We start from the raw sequence: 20460 nt of genomic DNA on the forward strand, positions 1-20460 counted from the left end.
GTCCCATTAGTTTGCCGGAGCCATTGTCCTCAGTGCTGCCAGCTCTAGGAAATCTTTCCGGTATAATCAGAGAGTAGAAATGGGTTTGGTTTCCTGAGGGCTTTTTTTTTTCATGCAAAATCACCTTAATTGCAAGGAAAATGGATTTTTCATTCTGGATGAAGCTGGGAAATATAAGCGTTACTTCTTTGTCATGAATATTTACCCCATTATCCTTTAAGAAGCCGAAGCAAGGACGGTGTGCCGTGGCTGGGTGCTGATAAATATGTGCTCAATGAGAGAGCAGTGATCCTCCAAGCGCCGGCTATACAGATGCAACACGAGCATGGCAATCCATTTACTCTTCATGCTCCTGGGAAGTTATCAAAAAAGGTCAAGCGCACCACTTTCACTCGGAAAAGGAGTTCAGCCAAGGAGAAAAACTGTGTCACTATAGCTTTCACAGATTTGGTATTGTGTTGACGGATCTGCGGTAAGACTCTAGTGCCGTGTTATCGGCTCTGCAAAGCTGTACTTTAGCACGGAGCTTCTTTTAGATAAATGCTGAAGCTGGCATTGCAATATTAGCGATGCTTTCTTTTATCTCCGATGCAGGTGTTTTGGAAGATATAGCTTCAGCCTGCAAAGTTCCCACACCCTGTACTTCTCTCTGCACTACAATTTATTGAGCCTACTAACACTCCGGCCGCTCCGGTGCTTTATCAAGAGTGCTGTTCAACTATTTTCCGGGCAATAATCCTGACAGAGTGCCCGATCCACCTTGCGTTAACAGGTATTTGCCTCATATTTTCATGTAGGCGTCTTTCTCAGTAAATGACTGTGGCACGTCTTCAATCTCACATTTGTTTTTCATATACTTACAAAAGAGGAAGAAAAAAAACTTAACTTGATTTACTGCAAACAGAAGGAGCGATGCCACAGTGTTTTATTTTCACTTTTGCGTGCCAAAGTGTGGTCACTATATGGTCAATAAATTACCACTGATGTGGTCAATAAATTGCGGTATGAGAAATAAGAGTGTGTGTGATCCTCCCTTTACAATCTACAACATCTGTGTTCGCAGGTTCCACTAATAGTTCACCAATAATCAGAACTATAAATCAGCCGGAAAACAAAAAGACGACTTGTGTGGTTTAACCAGAATTAATTTAATGATCTCTTTCAGGGGGATATACGGAGCTACATAAACGCTTCATCTTTGCTCCCTTTTGATTGGAGTAATACTGTTTTTTTAGGCATATTGGCCACAGACAGTGGTCAAATGAGTTAACCTGAAGTGTTTCCAGGAGGGACAGAGCATTCTGTTCTCCTCTGCAGCCGTAAACCATCACCCTGCATGATTTCATAACCAGCTGTCAAACCAGTTATGAAACTCAGTTTCTGCTTCAAAACTCTGCCATCAGCCTTTAACACAGACTTAAGTTTGTTGGAAGAAGCTTCTGGACATAGACGGTTCTAAAAAAGATCCAAAGGTTCTCTGGCCTTTTTAAAGATTTGAGAAATACATTACAATAAAAGGCTGCTTGATTTGAAGGAAGAGAAAACTAAATAATGATCTATGACCAGCTAAGCTAGGCTAGGCTAGGCTAAGATAAAGCTATGACAACTTGGGTCTGCCATTATTCAGTCATATTTACAGGACTGTCTCAGAAAATTAGAATATTGTGATAAAGTTCTTTATTTTCTGTAATGCAATTAAAAAAACAAAAATGTCATACATTCTGGATTCATTACAAATCAACTGAAATATTGCAAGCATTTTATTATTTTAATATTGCTGATTATGCCTTACAGTTTAAGATTAAGATTCCCAGAATATTTTATTTTTTTGAGATAGGATATTTGAGTTTTCTTAAACTGTAAACCATGATCAGCAATATTAAAATAATAAAAGCCTTGCAATATTTCAGTTGATTTGTAATGAATCCAGAATGTATGACATTTTTGTTTTTTGTAATTGCATTACAGAAAATCACAATATTCTAATTTTCTGAGACAGTCCTGTATATTACATCAACAGGCATAAATGTTGCCTGTTGATTAAATGAAGTTAAATTCTTATGAATTATCTTATGACACACTTTTGATCACATCAGTGTTCATAAGGATAGTAGCAGTTTTGATGAAGGTGATCTGATTTTGACTGAAGAAACATAGGTAACATTACGGCAAGGCTGTTCTGCATGTCAATTTTGCAGATAATTGGGATTCATTAGGTACTAACTAAACATGCTAAAAGAAAACTCAAATGATCACTAATTACAAAAGGTGGATTTCTCGAGAGCCCCATTTCTCTGCAAGACTATTAAAATTAATTTTAATACAATTGTGAGTTTAGTTCAACAATCAAAGAACGCTGGATTCAAAAGGGAAAATCACCACAAGGAAACCCTTCTGGTTTTCGAAAAATATTTTTTTATTTCACATGAAAATTTTTCACATTTATCAAACTGGTCTTTTATATAATCTATATATATTTACATTTACATTTACACCTATTATACACTTTTCTTATTTACATGTATACAAAATTAGGCAACAAAAATTCAGGTAAAAAGACAAAGAAAAAAGAGACTGACTTCAACGGGAGTCGTACACGGTTGTGCTTTGTCTTCCTGCCAGCCCGTCAGGTGAACATGTAACTTGGCAACTCGGTTTGATGCTGTGTCTTGTCTGTCATGAGCTGGTGCCGGTTTCTAAACGATGTAAGACTCAACAGCTGACTGCTTCACTGGGTTTTTTTACAAGTATGTGCTTGTTTTCCAATCAAGCCTGCACAAAAGAAAGACTTGATACCAGCTCTTCGTGTTAGACAGTTGAACCAATACAGGGGCGATCAAACAAACAGAGAAGTCCTGCCTCTCTGTGACACACACACACACACACACACAGTACTCGAGTTGTAAAAAAAAAAAAAAGAATCAGGGGGGGATGGTGGATTTTATCATATGGGGACAGATAATTTGTGCTGATTACAAATAATATAATATATTACAAATAATAGCAGTGACCAAAACACCTGCAGAAATACTGCAGGAATGACATAGCAGCAGTTAAATGCAGCCTTCTGTAAGCTTTAAATATCAACTGGGCTTACATCAAATACATCAAAACACAACAATAAAAAACACTTTTCTGAACTTATCAATATGACTCTGTCCTTCACAGGATAAGTAAAATGGATCACTGCAAAAACTCACAATCTTAACAAGAATATTTGTCTTATTTCTAGTGAAAATGTCTCATTTTAGTAAAAGAAATCTCATTACACTTAAAACAAGACTCATCACTGGAAAAAACAACAATTTTCACCTGTTTCAAGTAGATTTTCACTTAAAATAAGTAGAAAAATCTGCCAGTGGAACAAGATTTTATTGCTTGTAATAAGAAGATAAATCTTGTTCCACTGGCAGATTTTCCTACTTATTGAACAAGTGAAAGATTTACTTGAAACAGGTGAAAATGGTCAAATAAGTTATTTTTCTGGTGTTATTTTTCTGGTGATGACTCTAAATCTTGAAATAGCAGTAAAACCACATTCATTGATGAAATGACATAAGGGATGGAAAGGGGGGATGGCAGTTTTACAGGGGGGATGATTTTTACCGTTCTTATTTCAGGGGGGGATGCCATCCCCCCTCATCCCCCTCAACTCGAGTACTACACACACACACACACACACACACACACACACACACACACACACACACACACACACACACACACACACACACACACACACACACACACACACACACACACACACACACACACACACACACACACACACACACACACACACACCTCAGTGTTTCCTTTTGGCAAGAAAAGCAAACGAGAACATTTTGCCTCAACTCTATCAGATGCTCCACAGCTCAGGCACGTGCCCCCATTAACAGTTCAATACACACATATTCCCTTTTACACGAGTAAAACCCCCGCCAGGGGAGAGATAGAAACCGCCCTCCCCCATCGCCTCCGGTAAACATTTCATTTTGTGAGCACATGGTATGTACAGTAAAAACTCTCAGCTGCAAAATGTCATAAATTATCTTCACAGAATATACACATAACATGATGTAGTGTGTGATGTAACGTGTTTTCATGTGTTGCAGGGTGTGTATCTGTACGTCCAGCTATGGTGGTGTGTGTGTAGTTGTCTGCGGCGTGCATCATTAGTGCTGCAGTGTGTAAGCACGTGGTCTGCAAAAGGAATTGTAGTCGTGAGAACAGCTCCTGTGTCTATAAATGCTACATTTAGAGAAAGTAATCACTTCAAACAACAGCACCACTCAATAACGATAACGATTAAACAAGTAGTACACGATACTCAAGGGTGGAATAGTGTACAGATTGGAGAGAGGACTGATCTTTGGCTCAAAAGAGTTGAGTTTATGTCGCCTTTAAATGCTGATTCACTCCATCCACGTATATTTCAGAGTTAGTTGAGTTGGTGTCCGTGTCTTGATTGTTCTTCAGCCACTTTAGGTTCTTCTTAAACTTCTTCATATTCCTATGAAGGGATGCGTCCTCCAAAGGGGGGTGTGGTCTCAAAGAGAGATTTGTCTTTGATTAAAGAATACTGTCACCTTGTTAAAAATAAGACAAAGCTCCAATACTTTGCCTCCAAAGTTACTCAGAACTTGTTGCACAAGCCAGTTCAGTTCATGTGTACTTTACAAGCTTTTTAAAAGTCTTTTTTCCCTGTGGCCAGCACTGGGTATGGATTTTTTTTTTTTGTCAGTGGTTTCCAAACCCACAGACTGTCTTCATTATAGTCCCTGAAAAAAAGCAGTCTGCCAACAGAAGTCCTTTCGTATAATCTCAGTGAAACAAAAGCAGTAATGACAACGGCAGTAGCACTGCGAGGACCGGGAGCGATACGGCCGCCACTGCAGAGTTTGTCCGTACGCTCTTCAGGACATCTGGCATGATGGCCACTGGGTCGTCTGCTGGAAGACGAGAGACAAAGACACGTTAGTTTAGAGCAAATTGAATCCTTAATGTACCTGGTTTTGCCCTATGTGAGGAGATAATTACAGACGCTGTAGGGCGGGTCAACGTACCTGCAGGCAGTCTGTTGGAGGGGTTGTGAGCACCCCCGGCTGCTCCCACTCCAGTTCCACCAGCGCTCCCTTTACCCACCCTGGCCTCTTGGGAACCTGAAAGAAAAATAAAATACGTTCAGACGAGAACAACTTTTGGAAATTAAAGTTATTCTTTTATAGGGGTGTAACAATATATCGTGCCACGAAATTTCGCGATATAAAAACGTCACGAAACGTGTCGTGGAGGTGACAAACTGTATCGCGATATTGGGTTATTAATATTAATATATTGTGTTGACTAGTAACGCGCATCCGAACGCGCCTCGACCCGCGGACCAAAATCTTCCTCCGCTCAGAAGAAACTAGTACCGTTTTGCGGTCCCGTTTTGAGCTCTGAACTTTTACTGATGTAAGTCTGGTGTAGAGTTAAGCCTTACCTTATTAAATTAAACCTTATTGGGGTGGTGAGTAGGATAAACACGGGGACAACTTCTGCTGAGTTCCAGTGTACTTTAATGTCCCTCAACAGTGTAGGATTTTAGAACATCAACACAGCACCTAGTGCCGTACTGTGGCGTATCACTCCGCCCAATCTAAAACAGACTAATCACTACAGATAAACTGACTAGTGTCATTATAGTCCCTGATTTACATCAGAATATAAAGAATAGATTTATAAAATAATCAACCCTCAATTACCAAAATAACCTTCTTAACAAAAATAAATCTCCTCTTACACTTATAAGGTGAGCATGAATCAATCTTTTCAAAGAAATCTTCAAAGAAAAAAGTCGAATCATACATGAGAGAAACTATTCAGTTTGTGGCAAAATATTTGTACTTGTATGAAACTGAAGATGCATAATGCAAACCTGATATTTCCTTTAAGTTCAGTTTGTGGAAAATGGTTGGCCTGGCTTTCTCTTTAAAACTTAAACAGTTATAAAGCATTACAAACTGGAACAATAGGGCAAACGCACAGCATTGTTTTGTATTTTGTGTCTTTCAAATAAAAGACCATTTTTTCCAGTCATATGTTCCTCATTCAAGGTTGTTAAAAAAATACTGCTATAATATCGTATCGTTATCGTGACCTCAATATCGTGTATCGTACCGTATCGTGAGATTAGTGTATCGTTACACCCCTACTCTTTTATCAGTTCAAGAGTTCAACTTACCGTCAGCTGCAACGACGTCCACCTTGAGCCTAAGACACTCTTTGCCGTGGTGGTGTAAAGGTTTGGCTGCAGAGAAGAGGGAAGCAAAAACAAAAAAGACACAGGCATTAAAATCCAGACTGATGCATTTATGCTCCCACTTAACCCACCTCCATGCATGTGTGCGTACAATTCTTGGCAACAGAAGCACATGAGGACAAAGCCTGGGGTGGCCGTCTGTGACCGGCCAAAGTGTGTCTCATCCTTCTGTTTACCTAATTACATCTATGGTCATGCTGACAAAACTGCTTTAGCTTCTTGCACACTTAGCAGGACAAACACTGCGTAAAATGAGCCGACACCCTAAACCACTGCACGTTGCATCCCCCAGCTGGGACACAGACGCTATACTGGTCCCACTTTCTGATCAGAGCAAGATTTCAGCTCCACAGTAATTATATCTCTCATTTACCTTCTTCTAAGGCCACCAAAAGATTCATATTTGAGTTAATGGACTGCAATTACGTTTTCTAATCCTCTTTTCTGGGTTAATTCTAATAAGTTTGCCAAATGCTTTTGTCATCTTTCTGACAAAAATCATAAATATTCTATGGTATGCTTATTTATGGTTTCTCTATGTTATTTGGAGATCTGCTAGCATTGGTTTGCATGATTTAACATCTAAAGAGCACATAATTCTTAGATTATACACTGCTGCAGCAAGTGTTGCCAAATTCTGCAGGAATGGCTTTGTAAAGCTCTTTAACAGCTTTTGAACGTTTTAGTCTGCACTGATTGGTCAGCTGACAGGTCAAAGGCAGTAGAATAAAAAGAAGGCCCTCATTTGTGTGAAGTTTAATAAACAAGCCTCTAAAGATGTTGTGTATTTGCACATGAAACATGTTGAAGATAACTGTGCACTCCAATTTAAATGGGAAGTTGCGATTTTAGACTTAACGCTAAGAGATTTCATCCTAAATGTCATAACATTGGTTGGATTTTGAACACAGTAAGTTGGAAAATGCAGTTTATTAGCACTGGTGTCTATTTTGAGTCTCATAAATTCAGTGACATACAATGTAAAGTTCAATGTTTCACCTTTAGCATACTGTACAAAAAATATGTAGCGTTCTGTTATCAATTGGCTCTGCTAACAATAGTTTAGTGAGCTAACCCTATATTCTGTACCCATTTACTGTAACTCTATGGGCAGAAATATGTGCCACTAGAAACTGAATTTGAATCATTTATATTTGAATTGCTCAACTTGAATAATTGCATTAAAAAACTGAATCTGAATCACATAATTTGAATTTGTATTGTTTAATTTGAATCATTGCATTGAAAAACTGAATCTACATTCAGTCCTCACGATTCAAATTCAGTTCTTGCAATTCAATTTCAGTTTTACTGTGCCAGACATCCGGGCCTTCCGGAGGAAAAGCAATCGAGTGCAGATACAAAGAATAAGTTGAGCAATTCAAATTCAAATATAAATGATTCAAATTCAGTTTCTAGTGTCACATATTTCTGCCCATATAACTCGGTCAATCTGTGCTAAAACTACAGGATTAATAACATTTGCATTTGTTCCAGCTCCACACACAGGTTCCATGCCAAAATGGGATGTTAAAGATTAACATGTTTGCTTTAAAGCATATTTAAAATAGCTGTTGGTTACATAGAGTACAAGTGGAAGACTGGACAGTGTTGTGAACAGAAGCGATATAAATGCTATACTTACAGATATAATAGTAGCTTTCTCCTTGACGAAACTCCTTTCCCAGAGTAAATGGAGTAAAACGCTGAAATTTCTCAGAGAACTTCTCGGGTGCATGAGGGGCGAAGGGATGACTGCACTCCCAGCGCATCTGCTCGTACGACTGTGGTTTGCAGGACTCGTAGTCCTCCCGCTCCACCATGTAGAGCACGTAGCGCTCGGCGTCGAGCAGGGGCACCTCGCCCTGGGGGTAATGGGGGCAGACGATGTCCAGGTAGTCGTTGAGCTTCACCTCCACGGCATAGTTGTCCCGCTGAAACCTGTGTGGGAAAAGGCGGGGGAGAAAGGTTATCCATGTGGCGGGAGACTGATAACTGTGGTTATAGCATTGGAGAAGTAATAAATGTCAGCTTCAAAACCTGTGATTATATATTGATCGGCTTGCCACCAGGGTACAAGAGGGAAATCAGAAGAATGACTGAGAAACTTGAGCAAAGCAAAGAGAGAATGTGCGAGGTGATATGTGTCATGAAGGGAAATTAAGAGGGAGATCATAATAAAGGAAAAAAAGTGAACTGGAGAGAATATGCACATAGAAATGGATGACATGAAGCCAGAGTAGCTGCTTTCTTTGCTGAGAGTTAGCACTGAGTACGGCATTGATCCTAAAGTCCCCCAAGAGTTGAATGATGTTTACAAAGGAACATTTGCAGTCAGTTAGCTTGTCACGGCAGGAGATGAGTATCGACATGTGCAGGGCCACACTAATACAAACACGGGGAGATCAGCAGCATACGTAATGACACACACACTTCAGAGAGACACCTGAGTTTATAAAAGATGGGCAAAGGGTTGGAACCACATATGTCATCTTCTTAAGTCATTCATTAGAGTCAGATGAGCTGGCACACAGACAGCATGAGGCTGGTGATAGCTTGTAACTGGCTTCCATCACATTCCCTTTCATTACAACACACACAGAGACAGTCAGTCTGTCTGGCTCTCCTCCATTTCTCCCTGCATCCCTGCCTTTTACTCCTCCACCCCTCTACGATAGTCTTTAACTAACTTCCCTCCTCTTCTCTTTCAAAACAGCAGCATTTTAGGCCCCGTTTACACGTAGCAAAAACGGTGGTGTTTTCATGCGTTTTGGCCGTTCGTTTACACGAAAACGGAGCTCAAAGTCACCAAAAACCATCATTTCTGAAAACTCCGGCCAAAGTGGAGATTTTCAAAAACTCAGTTTTCACGCTTGCTTGTAAACGGAGGGAAACGGAGATTTAGGCTTCAGAACGTCACATTATGCAACAGAAACGTCACCAGCGTCATGTGTGCGACCCGTGTTTACAATTTGTTTGGCCACCGTCAATATTTTCTTGTATTTTACCTGTTTTATATTCTAAAGTCACACTTAAAAGTAACTCCACTTCTCTGTCACTCCAAACGAAAGACTCTCGTTCCGTCTTGGAAGTAACTGGCGGTCAAGGCTGATTTATGGTTCCGCGTTACACCAACGCAGAGCCTACGGCGTAGGTTACGCGGCGACGCGCACCGTACGTAGGCTACGCCGTCGATTTAACGCGGAACCATATTATTCAGGCTTCACACGTTTCATTTTTTGACGTTTTTTTCCAGGATTCCGATTGGCTAGCATGACTTTATGCTTGTCGTTACACTGCCCCCTGCAGGTTTGGCTGCTCATGGCTGCGCACCTTAACAGCGTATTTATGCGGGTTCGTGTAAACGAGGGTATTTTTCAAAACGTAGATGGGGAAAAAACGTGGCCTTGGACTCACACATTTCTGCATATAAACAACCTGACTGATACACAATGTTTAGACTTGGAAATTGACAATTTGACACACTTTCCTTTAACTCAACTATCCATAATATTATTTCCCTCTTGGGTTTCCCTTCAGAGGTATCATGACTGTATCTCCAGGGAATTGTCATGAACAGTATTTCAGCTATGTCTCCTTCCCTCCAACTGGATGAGTGCTCCAGGGGCGGTTCACAGCTAATGCTCCCTTCTCACCCAAAGCCATCTATCACCAGTCTGGAGCAGTAGCTGACCACTCGCAGCACACACACAAACTCGCACACACTTCCCAGTAATTCCCATCTATCAACAACCCTAAAGCTTTAGCTACCTGCTATTTACACCCACTGAACTTACACAGACACATATCTCCTCCCCTGGCGTAACGCTCCCAAGCGATACCTATCAGTTTCCCATCTCCTACTGTTCTGGATTACCAGGGAGATCCCCGAGAATGGATGAGATTTGACAGACTTAAATATTTTCACAGAACACAAGTAGAATGTGTATGTAATATTGGGTTTTGTTGATTTTGTAATGAAGCTTTCTTTAACCACACCCCCCACGAAAAAAAGAGAGGGCCAGCTAACTAATCTACAGATCTCATGAGTTCTCAAGAGCATGCCGGGTGTTAAACTAGAAAACCTTTACTACTGAGGTAGATTTTCCTATGTTAATTCAGGTATTTCTAATGAAAGCAGCTCAATGTAACTTGTAGCATCGGTGGGGGTTTGTGGAATACGGTCCATATGTGTGACTAACCATCAAAGGCTACAGGAACCAGTCGCTCATTAGTTAGTGACTTTATTGGCTGCCAAGGGTCTCCCCAATACCCCCTGGTAACAGGGCAGACGCTGTGGCTCCAAACTCCTGGCCCTGATTCTTGTTCCCCTTTGGCTCCCTCCCCCATCAGTTTACTCATCTCTGCCTGACTGCATTCCCTCACCACTGATGACCAGATAAGCCAGCCATACGGGCGCATTAGACAACAAGCATTTTTTTTTTACGTTATCGATGGAACATCCACCAAGCCGTGCTGATGACAGTGTGCAGCAGCCAACGTTTGGAGGGGAGGGACAATAATTATCGCTTAGCCACGGTCCAGAAAGCTTAGTGCTTATCTGCAGTTGGCCTGCCACACTTTGTTTACTAGGTTGGCGCTTACGTGTCTCTCTCCCTGCTACTTTCAATTCCAGTAGAATCGATAATACCATTGAACAAGCCCTGCTGCCTGTGTTGGCTGGACGGAGTTATCACCCCCCCCCCCAGTAATCACTGAAAACACTCCCAAACAATGCCCCGGCCCCCCCGACACACAAACCCTCCCTCACCAATGATTACAAACTGGTTGTGATATGCTCCCAATGTGTTCATCAAAAGGGGGTCGAAGGGGGGTGCAATTAAAAGACAAAAAACAGTATTAAAGCTGCCCTGGAGGGGGGTAATTATGCCCCTCTGCTCCCCACTTCCCAGCCCTTTTAGGCTGAGGGTCTTTCAGGGGGAGACAGAGGACATGAATAGGCGTGGGGTCAAAGGGTTGGGGCTGGGAATGGCTTTTGAAGTCTCTCTGACTAAAGAGTTTCTATGCAAGTGCTACAGTTGCCACTGTTTCATACAGTGTCTCTATTCAATGCTCTTGCACTGATGGAGTAGCTCACTTAGCAGACAGAACAGTTATTGAATACAAACCAAGGGAGGCTGACGAACGCCTTTTATTAATGACAAATTCTCTTAATTATCTTGCTGCCTTTTGTTCCCCCCCTAACACCCCAGCATTGAAACGTTCCACATCATCAGTTTAATTAACCGATTGGAGTAACTTCCTTCAAAGAGAGCTTTGGCTCTCCATGTTAAAAAGTTGTGCTAACAAACTAAAATCCCCCCCACCTTTGACTTCCAAAACCTTCTATTTCTCCGTCTTGCCCAGTATGGGCCGTTGTTAGTGCTCTCTTGCAGTTTCCCTGTCTGTTTTAATAGGCTGTATTCCCTCCCATTGTTTATACCAGGATGCTTACTATTAATTATACTGGCGCTTGAAGCTGTTGTAAATGTCACAGTATAGAGGAGCCGTTGCGTTCTCCATTACTGCACGGATTGATGGACTACGGCGTGCACCGAGTTTCGTTTGCATGCATATCTGCGAGTGCTTGGTACGTTTCCGCGTGATTGTTTATATCAGGGTAGGTGTATGCATGCGCTGCCTCTCTAGAGCTCTCCTGGTATCTGGGAGTGCGTTTCAGCTGTGATAAGGCGGATGATGAATGCCAGTAACCAGTAATGATGATAGTGGCGAGAGAACGGGGAAGTGCTCAGATAGGCAAGTTGACATTCTTATGAAGAAAAAAAAGAGACTGTATGTGTCTTCTCCCACCTCTCCTCAGAGAATTCCTGATTTATTGGAGGCTGTTCAAGAGTAGGAGTCTAATCTCTGTTCCTTAATCTCTGTGGTCTGCCTTTTTCTTTCTCGATAACCTCCATCGTCTCCTTTCATCCATCCATCACCGTCTCATCTCTGTGCTTTATCGCCCTGTGGAATGCTGGACCTCTGAGGCAAAAAGGGCCACAATGTGGATCAAAGGTTGGACAATGTGCTAAGTCAGCACTGGAATATTTCATACATGGACAGTCAGCAGTCTTTATGGATTTGGAGGGCTGCTTTTACAGGAATTGCTCTTCTAAAAGATTACTTCTTACTTACTACAAACTTATTTTTACAAACTCAACTAATCCGTGAATCCGTGAAATCGTTTTCTTTTTCCAAGAGATCCATATGGGCAAGAGTATTTTCCTCCTTGCTACCAATAAGTTGGCTACATCATGGATGAGTGAACAAGAATGTGGAGGACCATTTAATTGGTTTGCCCAAGCCTGGATTATTGGGTGGAGCAGAGGCTGAGCTGGGGTCCATTCATCTGGACCAGACTCTGTTTAATGCAGGGGCTTAGAGTGGACAGCGAGGCCCTGAGCAGGGGCCCATGACTGGGAACAGAGTAAGAGATGAGACAGGCAGGGTGGAGCTTTTTTCCCCCCATCTCTATTGTTCATACACAGAGCGGGGGTATTACCCCTTTACCCTGGAGTTTTGAAGTTCAAAGGAAACACACTGGTGATGCATAGGTGTGTGTGGGTAAGTGTGTCCATAACAAAATGTGGACAAAAACTGAGCAGTGTTAAAAGAATAGTGAAGATACAGGGCACTAGAGCAGTTTTACTTAGAGAAAAATCTGTGAAAGTCTTGTTGCCCCATGAAATATGTGTTGCTTCAGAGGATAGTGAAGTTTTAAGTTGGACTGTTTAATACTGTTAAGCAATTTCTCCTAGTTTCATTTGTCTATCTGTTCATCAATCACTGTCGGCCGCTGCCTCCCACTCTCTGTCCGTCTTTCATCACTCAATAAGCAAACCAGATCCTCATGTCAACTCTGTCCTTCCCCCAGCGAAAACTCGCTGAACCAATCACAACCTGCCCCCACGGTATTCCAAATATGCAACTTTCTGACCCACCGTTTGCAAAAGCCGAGCACAATGTGATGCGAGTATGCCGGGGTCGTCATAGAAACAAACGTTGCCTAACTCTTTTGGTTCCTTTCCTTTTTAACATAATATTCCAGCCGTCATTCTTTGCCCTTGTGTGACTTTTTGTCATCCATCTCAATCAGCTTTCTCCAGTCTGCTATTCAACCTTTGTCCTTCTGCGGTGTTGGCCATTCTGCTGCCGTTCCTGGCGGAACTAGCTGGTGATCCTTTAGCCACCCAGTAAAGTGATACAGCTTTAGAGAAATAATTGGCTGATTGCTCTGTACTAAGTAGGCTCAGATGAATACATATGCTCTTTCCGACTGTCCCCTGAGGCATTAGTATCTTATAAAGGGCCAGAGCAGAAAGGTCACTACTGACATCACATTTCTCAGGAGGCAAATTTCTGTACAAGAGCATTACTGGATTGATTTGCACAAAAGTATACCCTGTGATTTTCTTTTCCCTTTTTTTTTATCAACTACAAAACCATAGAGATTCGGGCCATCACCAATTCCACTGTGAATAAATAAAGATTCAATTATTATTATAACTACTATTATTGTTTAATGTTGTAAAGGCAGCAGTTATAATACAGGACTGTCTCAGAAAATTTGAATATTGTGATAAAGTCCTTTATTTTCTGTAATGCAAAAATGTCATACATTCTGGATTCATTAAAAATCAACTGAAATATTGCAAGCCTTTTATTATTTTAATATTGCTGATCATGGCTTACAGCTTAAGAAAACTCAAATATCCTATCTCAAAAAATTTGAATATTCTGGGACTGTAAGCCATAATCAGCAATATTAAAATAATAAAAGGCTTGCAATATTTCAGTTGATTTGTAATGAATCCAGAATGTATGACTTTTTTTTTTTTTTTAAATTGCATTACAGAAAATAAAGGACTTTATCACAATATTCTAATTTTCTGAGACAGTCCTGTATAACTGGTCTCTATCAGTATTTAATATGTGGGGTCATGTTTACGCACTTGACTTTCAACAAACATGACAAAAGAAAAAGGCAAGAGAAAAAGTTAAGTTACACAACAGTCCATGTTTACACAGCAAAATGAACACAATGGCTCTTTTCACTGATACTATCTGACTCTTGGGGCTAATTCTTCTGCATTCAAACATGTAAGCTGTTATTTCACAGAGTGTCCCCCAGACTTGATAAACAAGTCCACAAGCACATGCTCTGGGTTTTACACACATTACAACAACAGATGTTACCACTGCGGAGTTTCTCTTCCAATTATTTCTGGTAAATCAGGGCAATATCGGGAACCACAGAGGGAAGAAGCAAGGGAAGTCTGGTGCATGGATAAGGAAGAGGCAGCAGGATGGGTAAGGGAAACACCGGTGCATGGATCACTGGGGCAACAGTGATCATAGGGGAATCCAAACTGTGATATGGAAGAGGTTTGTCAGCAAGCCAGGTGCAAAGGTGCAGATCCCAAACCAACCCCGAAGCCTCCACAGTAGAGCACATCCCACATGTAACAATCAATCAAAGCTACGCTACATATTCTCAGCCCCTTTAAACATTTCTCATACAAGCATGGGAAGTTTAATCAATTCCCGCAGCCAGGCTTTTACGGCCCTCGCCTGCGCTAGTGTGTGAGAAACGTATTGTTTATTGTGTAGACAGGATACACAGTTTTCCCGGGAAAAGACGCTAACAGGAAGCGCAGCATTTACAGGAGACAGACAAGCAGACAACGTCCAAACACTGGCAACGCCAACAGCACGCCTGCAGGAAGTCAAAACCTTTGGCCCGATTCACTATCTAGTGCAGTCAATAAAACAAGCGTTCCTACCTCTGACACTGCAAGGTGGATAGAAAACATTGAACGTGAAGAGAATCGGTAAAAAAGAAACCAACCTCTTGCAAACACAGTAAATGTTTGTAAAGAGTCAACAAGAAATTGATCACCGAGCCAATTGTAGCTGATTACCATCCGTTTTACAATCTCACTGAGCATTTTCCCTGGATTGAATTTACCAGATAGATTGCAAAAGCAGATTAAGAGCAGTGGGAGGAGAGCGGGGTGCAAACAATTCCAGACAAGGACGGATGGATTGAGGAATTTTGTTTGAAGAAAATGCAGACTGATAGAGGGGGATGGGGATGCAGCTGGATTAGGTGGAGAAGTGGGAAGCCTGAATATTCTTGCTTGGGAAGTAACTTTGGCTCAGGAGACTTGGAAATCACAGAAATCTCTTTTTCTACAGCACCCAACCAATCACACCCATTATTGGGATTACCCAGTGTTATCGGTTGACTGTTGAAAATACATGTGAGCACATGCACAGAAGGCAAACAGCCACGTCTACCTACACTCCATTTGTTTTCTCTTACATTTAATTTCCTTCCTTGCGTGACATGACTTCTCAGACTGGCTCCACAGCTTTCAGTGTTTCAGAAAAAGCGCTCAAAAGGAGACACCCACACATGGACTGGGGAGTGAAAAGACCAGGAAAGAGTGCAAATAAAAAAAAAACTAAACAGTTTGGCTTGGAAAGGCTTGTGTGGCTTTTCATAAAAAAGGTAGAAGAAGGAAGCCTTACGGGAAAGAGCAAGGGGTAAAAAAAAGTGTGAAGGAGAGGGCAAAGTGCCTTGTGACGGATCGCCATGGGTGCCAAGAACGATAAAAAAATTCCGCACCTCTTAGCAAGTTTCCCTTCTCCCCCCTCATTTCTCTGAGAACCAGAGTTGGAGGTGAGGAAATAATAGACTGAAAAGGGACAGCTTGTAAAGTTGAGATAAAAGCCGGTGAAGGAGCGAAGGGAACTGAAAAGACAAGGGGTGGGGGGGGGGGGGGACTGAGAGTTTCCCAGAGGCATAGCCATGGCTGTGTGAAGACGGGCCGGAGTGAGTGGCAGCCGGTATTCAGGGACCACCGCCGTGACAGAATGACTGACAGATTGATAGAGGCCAAGCCACTTCATCACATAGCGAACTCTGACCCTTGATCAGTCACACCAGTTACTATTCTCTTTCTGTGGCCCACTGTGAAGCCCATTCCCCCAATTTGTATAGTACGCATCACAAAACAGCCACATTGACTGGATAAATACCAAGAAAATCTTTCGTGTGGGTGAAACATGCCATAAATAACCCGCTTTTGAGCAAACGGTGCACAAAAAAAAGGAGCGCCTGATAAAATCGGCGTGTCAGTACAGGCATATTAACACTACCTGGAGACATAGGAAGGTATATCGAAACTTTTTGACGAGGCTGACCCAATAAGATTTGTTTTCATGACAGTTGATGTCAAAACAAGTAAATCCGCCTTACGAGGGAGTCCTGAAACAGTTAAACGTCACAGCACCAAACTGAAAAGGGAACCTGGCCAAAAAGAGGTGGGGTTAGTGGAGAGAGGGAGAGACAGGTACAGAGAAACAGGAGGAGGAGAGGAGTAAAGGGCTACTCATGCTCTGTCAGCAGGGAAAAGGAATAGAGCAGCATACGAGCAGATTACTGCCTCACACTGGAGTCGGGGAATACAGAGGGCTGCTGGGGTGATGTTAGAAGTCACGTATGAGTGTGTTAAGTTCATGTGATGAGAGTGTGTGAGTCACAACGTGAGTAAGCTGATGCACAAAGCCACTCCCTTGCACAAAAAAAAAGGCTTGCCAAACGCCGACGATGATTGGGAGAACTGGTATGCTTCTTTCCGGGAATCCAACCTTGGGGGTGATCAAGATGTTGCTAATCAAAAACAAAGGATGGAAATCTACTGACTGTTCAAATTTCAAGAAGTGTTAAAATGGACACAGTCAGGAAGAGATTTCACCCATGCTGAAACAATGTAGTCATGGAAGTTCAAGCAGAGTCGACCTTGGAAGTCAGCGGGGCCTAAAGCGCGTTCACACTCAGGGAAACTGTGCCGACATGTAGGAGTGCGTGCGTGTTGCAAAATCCCTCAATAAACAAGCCAAGGAAAAGGAAATGAATCTGTGCCACATTGACCAAAGTGATCAATCTGAAATCGATTTGATTAATGACAAGCTTCTGAGCAACTGGGGGGCCGGGTGGCAATAAACCCTGACTGGAAAGAGGAAAAGTGCATGCCACGTGGGAAATGATGGATGTCAACACACTGTATCCAGTGGCGGGTCAGACGGGATTGGAGATTGCTGGGAATGATGAAAACTCAAGTGAATGAAAACATTTTCAGAAACTCTGCACTTCTTCTGTGGATGTACGATTAAGACGAGTCAAAGGGGGGAATTTAGTGCAGTCACCTGGGAAACAAAGTAGTAACGGGTAAGGGGGGGGGCGGTGGAAAAAAAGACGGATTATCAGTATATGCGTAAGCAAGATGTTACACAACAGAAGTATAATGAAAATCCTGTCCATCTGGGACTCTGACTTTCCGAGATTTTCAGAGAAACACGCTGTCGCTGTAATTATGGACATTCTGAGAACATTAAACGCCACGGTTTTAGCCGCATGGGGGACATGAGGGGGAGAAAGTGGTTGGGTGTAAGCTGGCGGGAGAACATTAGGTGTTTGTGAAGAGAGTGTGAGCCCCACACTGATTGATTTAGATGGCGTCTGTTGGTGTGATTGACTGATTGCCTGCCAGGAGTCTGTGTTTGCACTTGCTCGTCCATGTGTGTCAGTGGGTGTGTTCCCGTGTGTGGGTGCATGCAGGAGTTTGCCTACGGTGTGCAAACCTGACCCTTTTCATACTCCCAAGCTGTTTCAACCCAGACATCATCAACCATAACTTCAATTGACCCCCACTTATTTTGAAAGGCCCCTAACCCCGACAATTTGAGCTCCAATTTCTCGTCCCTGAGCAATCCATCTCTCTCCCACACAGTGTGACCTACTGAGCAGGCTTCAAGTTACCTCCTCTGTCTCTGTCGTACACCATTATTACTTGTCTTACCACCTGATATATGAACGCCCTTATGTCTCCCTGACAGCCGCGTAGAACCCCCATCTGATATCTCTTGATTTAGGAGATACAGGAGTCTCCCACTCCAAACTCAGTTTGGAGCTCTATTAGATGGGGAGGATATAGCAACAAATATTTCAACACCTTCTAGTTTAAGTCAACACAAGCATATGGAAATGTTTTATATCCTTCATGAATGCATTAACTTTTTTTTCTTCCCTGCAACCATACCAATAACTAAATGAACCAAAACAGATTATTCTATGGACGAATGCAGCTCTATGTCCATTAGGGGTGGGTATTGGGAAGGACCTCACGATACGATACGCATCACGATACTTGAGCCACGATACAAATTGCGATATCCCGATTATGCGATATATCCCGATATTCTACAGAGTTCACCGAAAAATTTAACAATGCATTACACATCTTAAAATCCAAGTTGTATATATGTACATGAGATGATAGTGATAATGCATTGGACAGACTGAGTCAAAACAATGTAATTCAAACTTTCCATTTTAATTATGCAACATATTTGCATGAAAAAACACACTGAAACACAATGAAAAGTGCAGTGTGTGCATTATTCTTAGATACAAAATACTCAAAATAAAATGCAGTGTCTCACCCACACTGAAATCACAAAATAAAGTGCAGCTAGGGGTGGGCAAAAATATTGATACGGCAATATATCGCGATACATACATTGAATATCGATATCGTATCGGGAGACTATGTATCGCGATATATTGCCGTATCAATATTTTTGCCCACCCACCCCTAATGTCCATAAACTCTTTATAAATTTCCATTTAAAGCACTTCTTCTCTCCAAACTGTGTCAGTGCCAAGTGTAAATGTATAAAAGGTAAATACATGACAAAGCCAGTGTAACTAATCCCGCAGCACAGGTAAACACAGATTGCAAAAAAGGATTAAATCTGAACGAGTTGAGCAACGAATTGCAGGTAAACAGCAGTATAATAACAGGTTTAGAAAGCGGGGAAGGGGGGGAGGGAGAGAGAGAGAGAGAGAGAGAGAGGCACCCAACTGTCTCGCATTATCGTGTCAACACCAGCCTGTTCTCATCACAGATTCATCAAAACAAGCTTGCTCAAAAATGTAAAGGTCTTGAACTATTCCTGCATCATAAACCATCATTTTTATTTGATTAAAAGTTACTGTAAAAATCTAAGCCTAACAAATAAGAAAGAAGGTTTTTTGTGGGGAAACAGAAAAAGTCAGCGCTGGTGGAAGCGCGCTGTATTAAGCCGGATTTATGGTTCCGCGTTAAACCGACGGCGTAGGGTACGCGGCGACGCACACCGTACGGTACCCTACGCCGTAGGCTCTGCGTCGGTGTAACGCGGACCATAAATCAGCCTTTTAACACTGGAAGACGCAGAATGGGACGGATACGTACTTGGGGTTGGTGCTGTTCCAGTAGACGCTGTGCCGCTCCGCGGCCGCGACCCAGGCGCACACGCTCACGACCAAGCTGGCGACCCAGAGCAGGTCCATGCTGGAGCCGAGCAGAGCCGCAGGTAGGGGGTGCGGAAAATCAAGTAAAGTTGATAGAAAGTGCTCGTCCGCGCACCTGAAGAATGAACTCTCAAATAAAACACTAGAAACCGATGTGAAATAAGAAAAAAAGGTGTGTTTTGTGGAGAATTGTTTTGTTTTTTTCTTAAAAAAAGCAAAGACTGTCGCAGAATGAGCAGAAGTCACCAGACCGTAGTGAATGAGCGGCTCTGCTACGTGGACGCTGGTTTTGTGAAGCCCACACATCTGATGGCCACGCCCCCTCCGCACAGCTGACCAATCAGAGAGCTGTCCGAGAAAAGAGACTCTCACAGGCTTCTCTGCTCCGTGTGTTTACATCAGTACATCCATGATTTACATCGATGCAACGATGCAGCTCAGTGACAGGAGTTAATCTGTGGAACAGCTTAAATACTGAAATAAAAATATGTAGCACGTTATCACAATTCAAAAGCACCTATAAATACAAAATGATTAATAAATATAAAACAAAGGGATAATACACATGGGCATGTACAGTACTCGAGTTGTAAAAAAAAAAATCAGGGGGGATGGTGGATTTTATCATATGGGGACAGATAATTTGTGCTGATTACAAATAATATAATATATTACAAATAATAGCACTGACCAAAACACCTGCAGAAATACTGCAGGAATGACATAGCAGCAGTTAAATGCAGCCTTCTGTAAGCTTTAAATATCCACTGGACTTAAATCAAATACATCA

The 20460-nt window shown here is 42.1% G+C and overlaps 1 protein-coding gene across 2 annotated transcripts; it reads right to left on the bottom strand.

The window, feature by feature from the left end:
• Window positions 1-2401: 2401 nt before the first annotated feature.
• Window positions 2402-19927, bottom strand: efna1a (ephrin-A1a). 2 transcript variants are annotated; one of them, XM_061742248.1, is made up of 5 exons: window positions 19612-19927; window positions 7950-8245; window positions 6227-6292; window positions 5067-5162; window positions 2402-4949 (listed from the first exon to the last, which is right to left on the bottom strand). In XM_061742248.1, exons 1-5 carry the CDS (start codon window positions 19707-19709, stop codon window positions 4825-4827), a joined length of 681 nt encoding a protein of 226 aa, XP_061598232.1. In that variant the 5' UTR covers window positions 19710-19927; the 3' UTR covers window positions 2402-4824. The 2 variants fall into 2 exon arrangements, with proteins under 2 accessions (XP_061598232.1, XP_061598231.1); XM_061742247.1 differs by having other exon boundaries at window positions 2402-4952.
• Between the last annotated feature and the right edge of the window lie 533 nt (window positions 19928-20460).

This window comes from Cololabis saira, chromosome 15, assembly GCF_033807715.1.
Source record: "Cololabis saira isolate AMF1-May2022 chromosome 15, fColSai1.1, whole genome shotgun sequence".
Lineage (NCBI taxonomy): Eukaryota > Metazoa > Chordata > Actinopteri > Beloniformes > Belonidae > Cololabis > Cololabis saira.

Bases quoted from the DNA above. Each gene is read 5' to 3' on its own strand.
- efna1a (XM_061742247.1), bottom strand. From the start codon at position 19,709: ATGGACCTGCTCTGGGTCGCCAGCTTGGTCGTGAGCGTGTGCGCCTGG. The intron at 6,293-7,949 runs GTAAGTATAGCA...TCTTCTCTGCAG, and splicing joins AGAAAGCTACTATTATATCT to CCAAACCTTTACACCACCAC. The intron at 4,953-5,066 runs GTACGTTGACCC...CTCGTCTTCCAG, and splicing joins CTCCAACAGACTGCCTGCAG to CAGACGACCCAGTGGCCATC.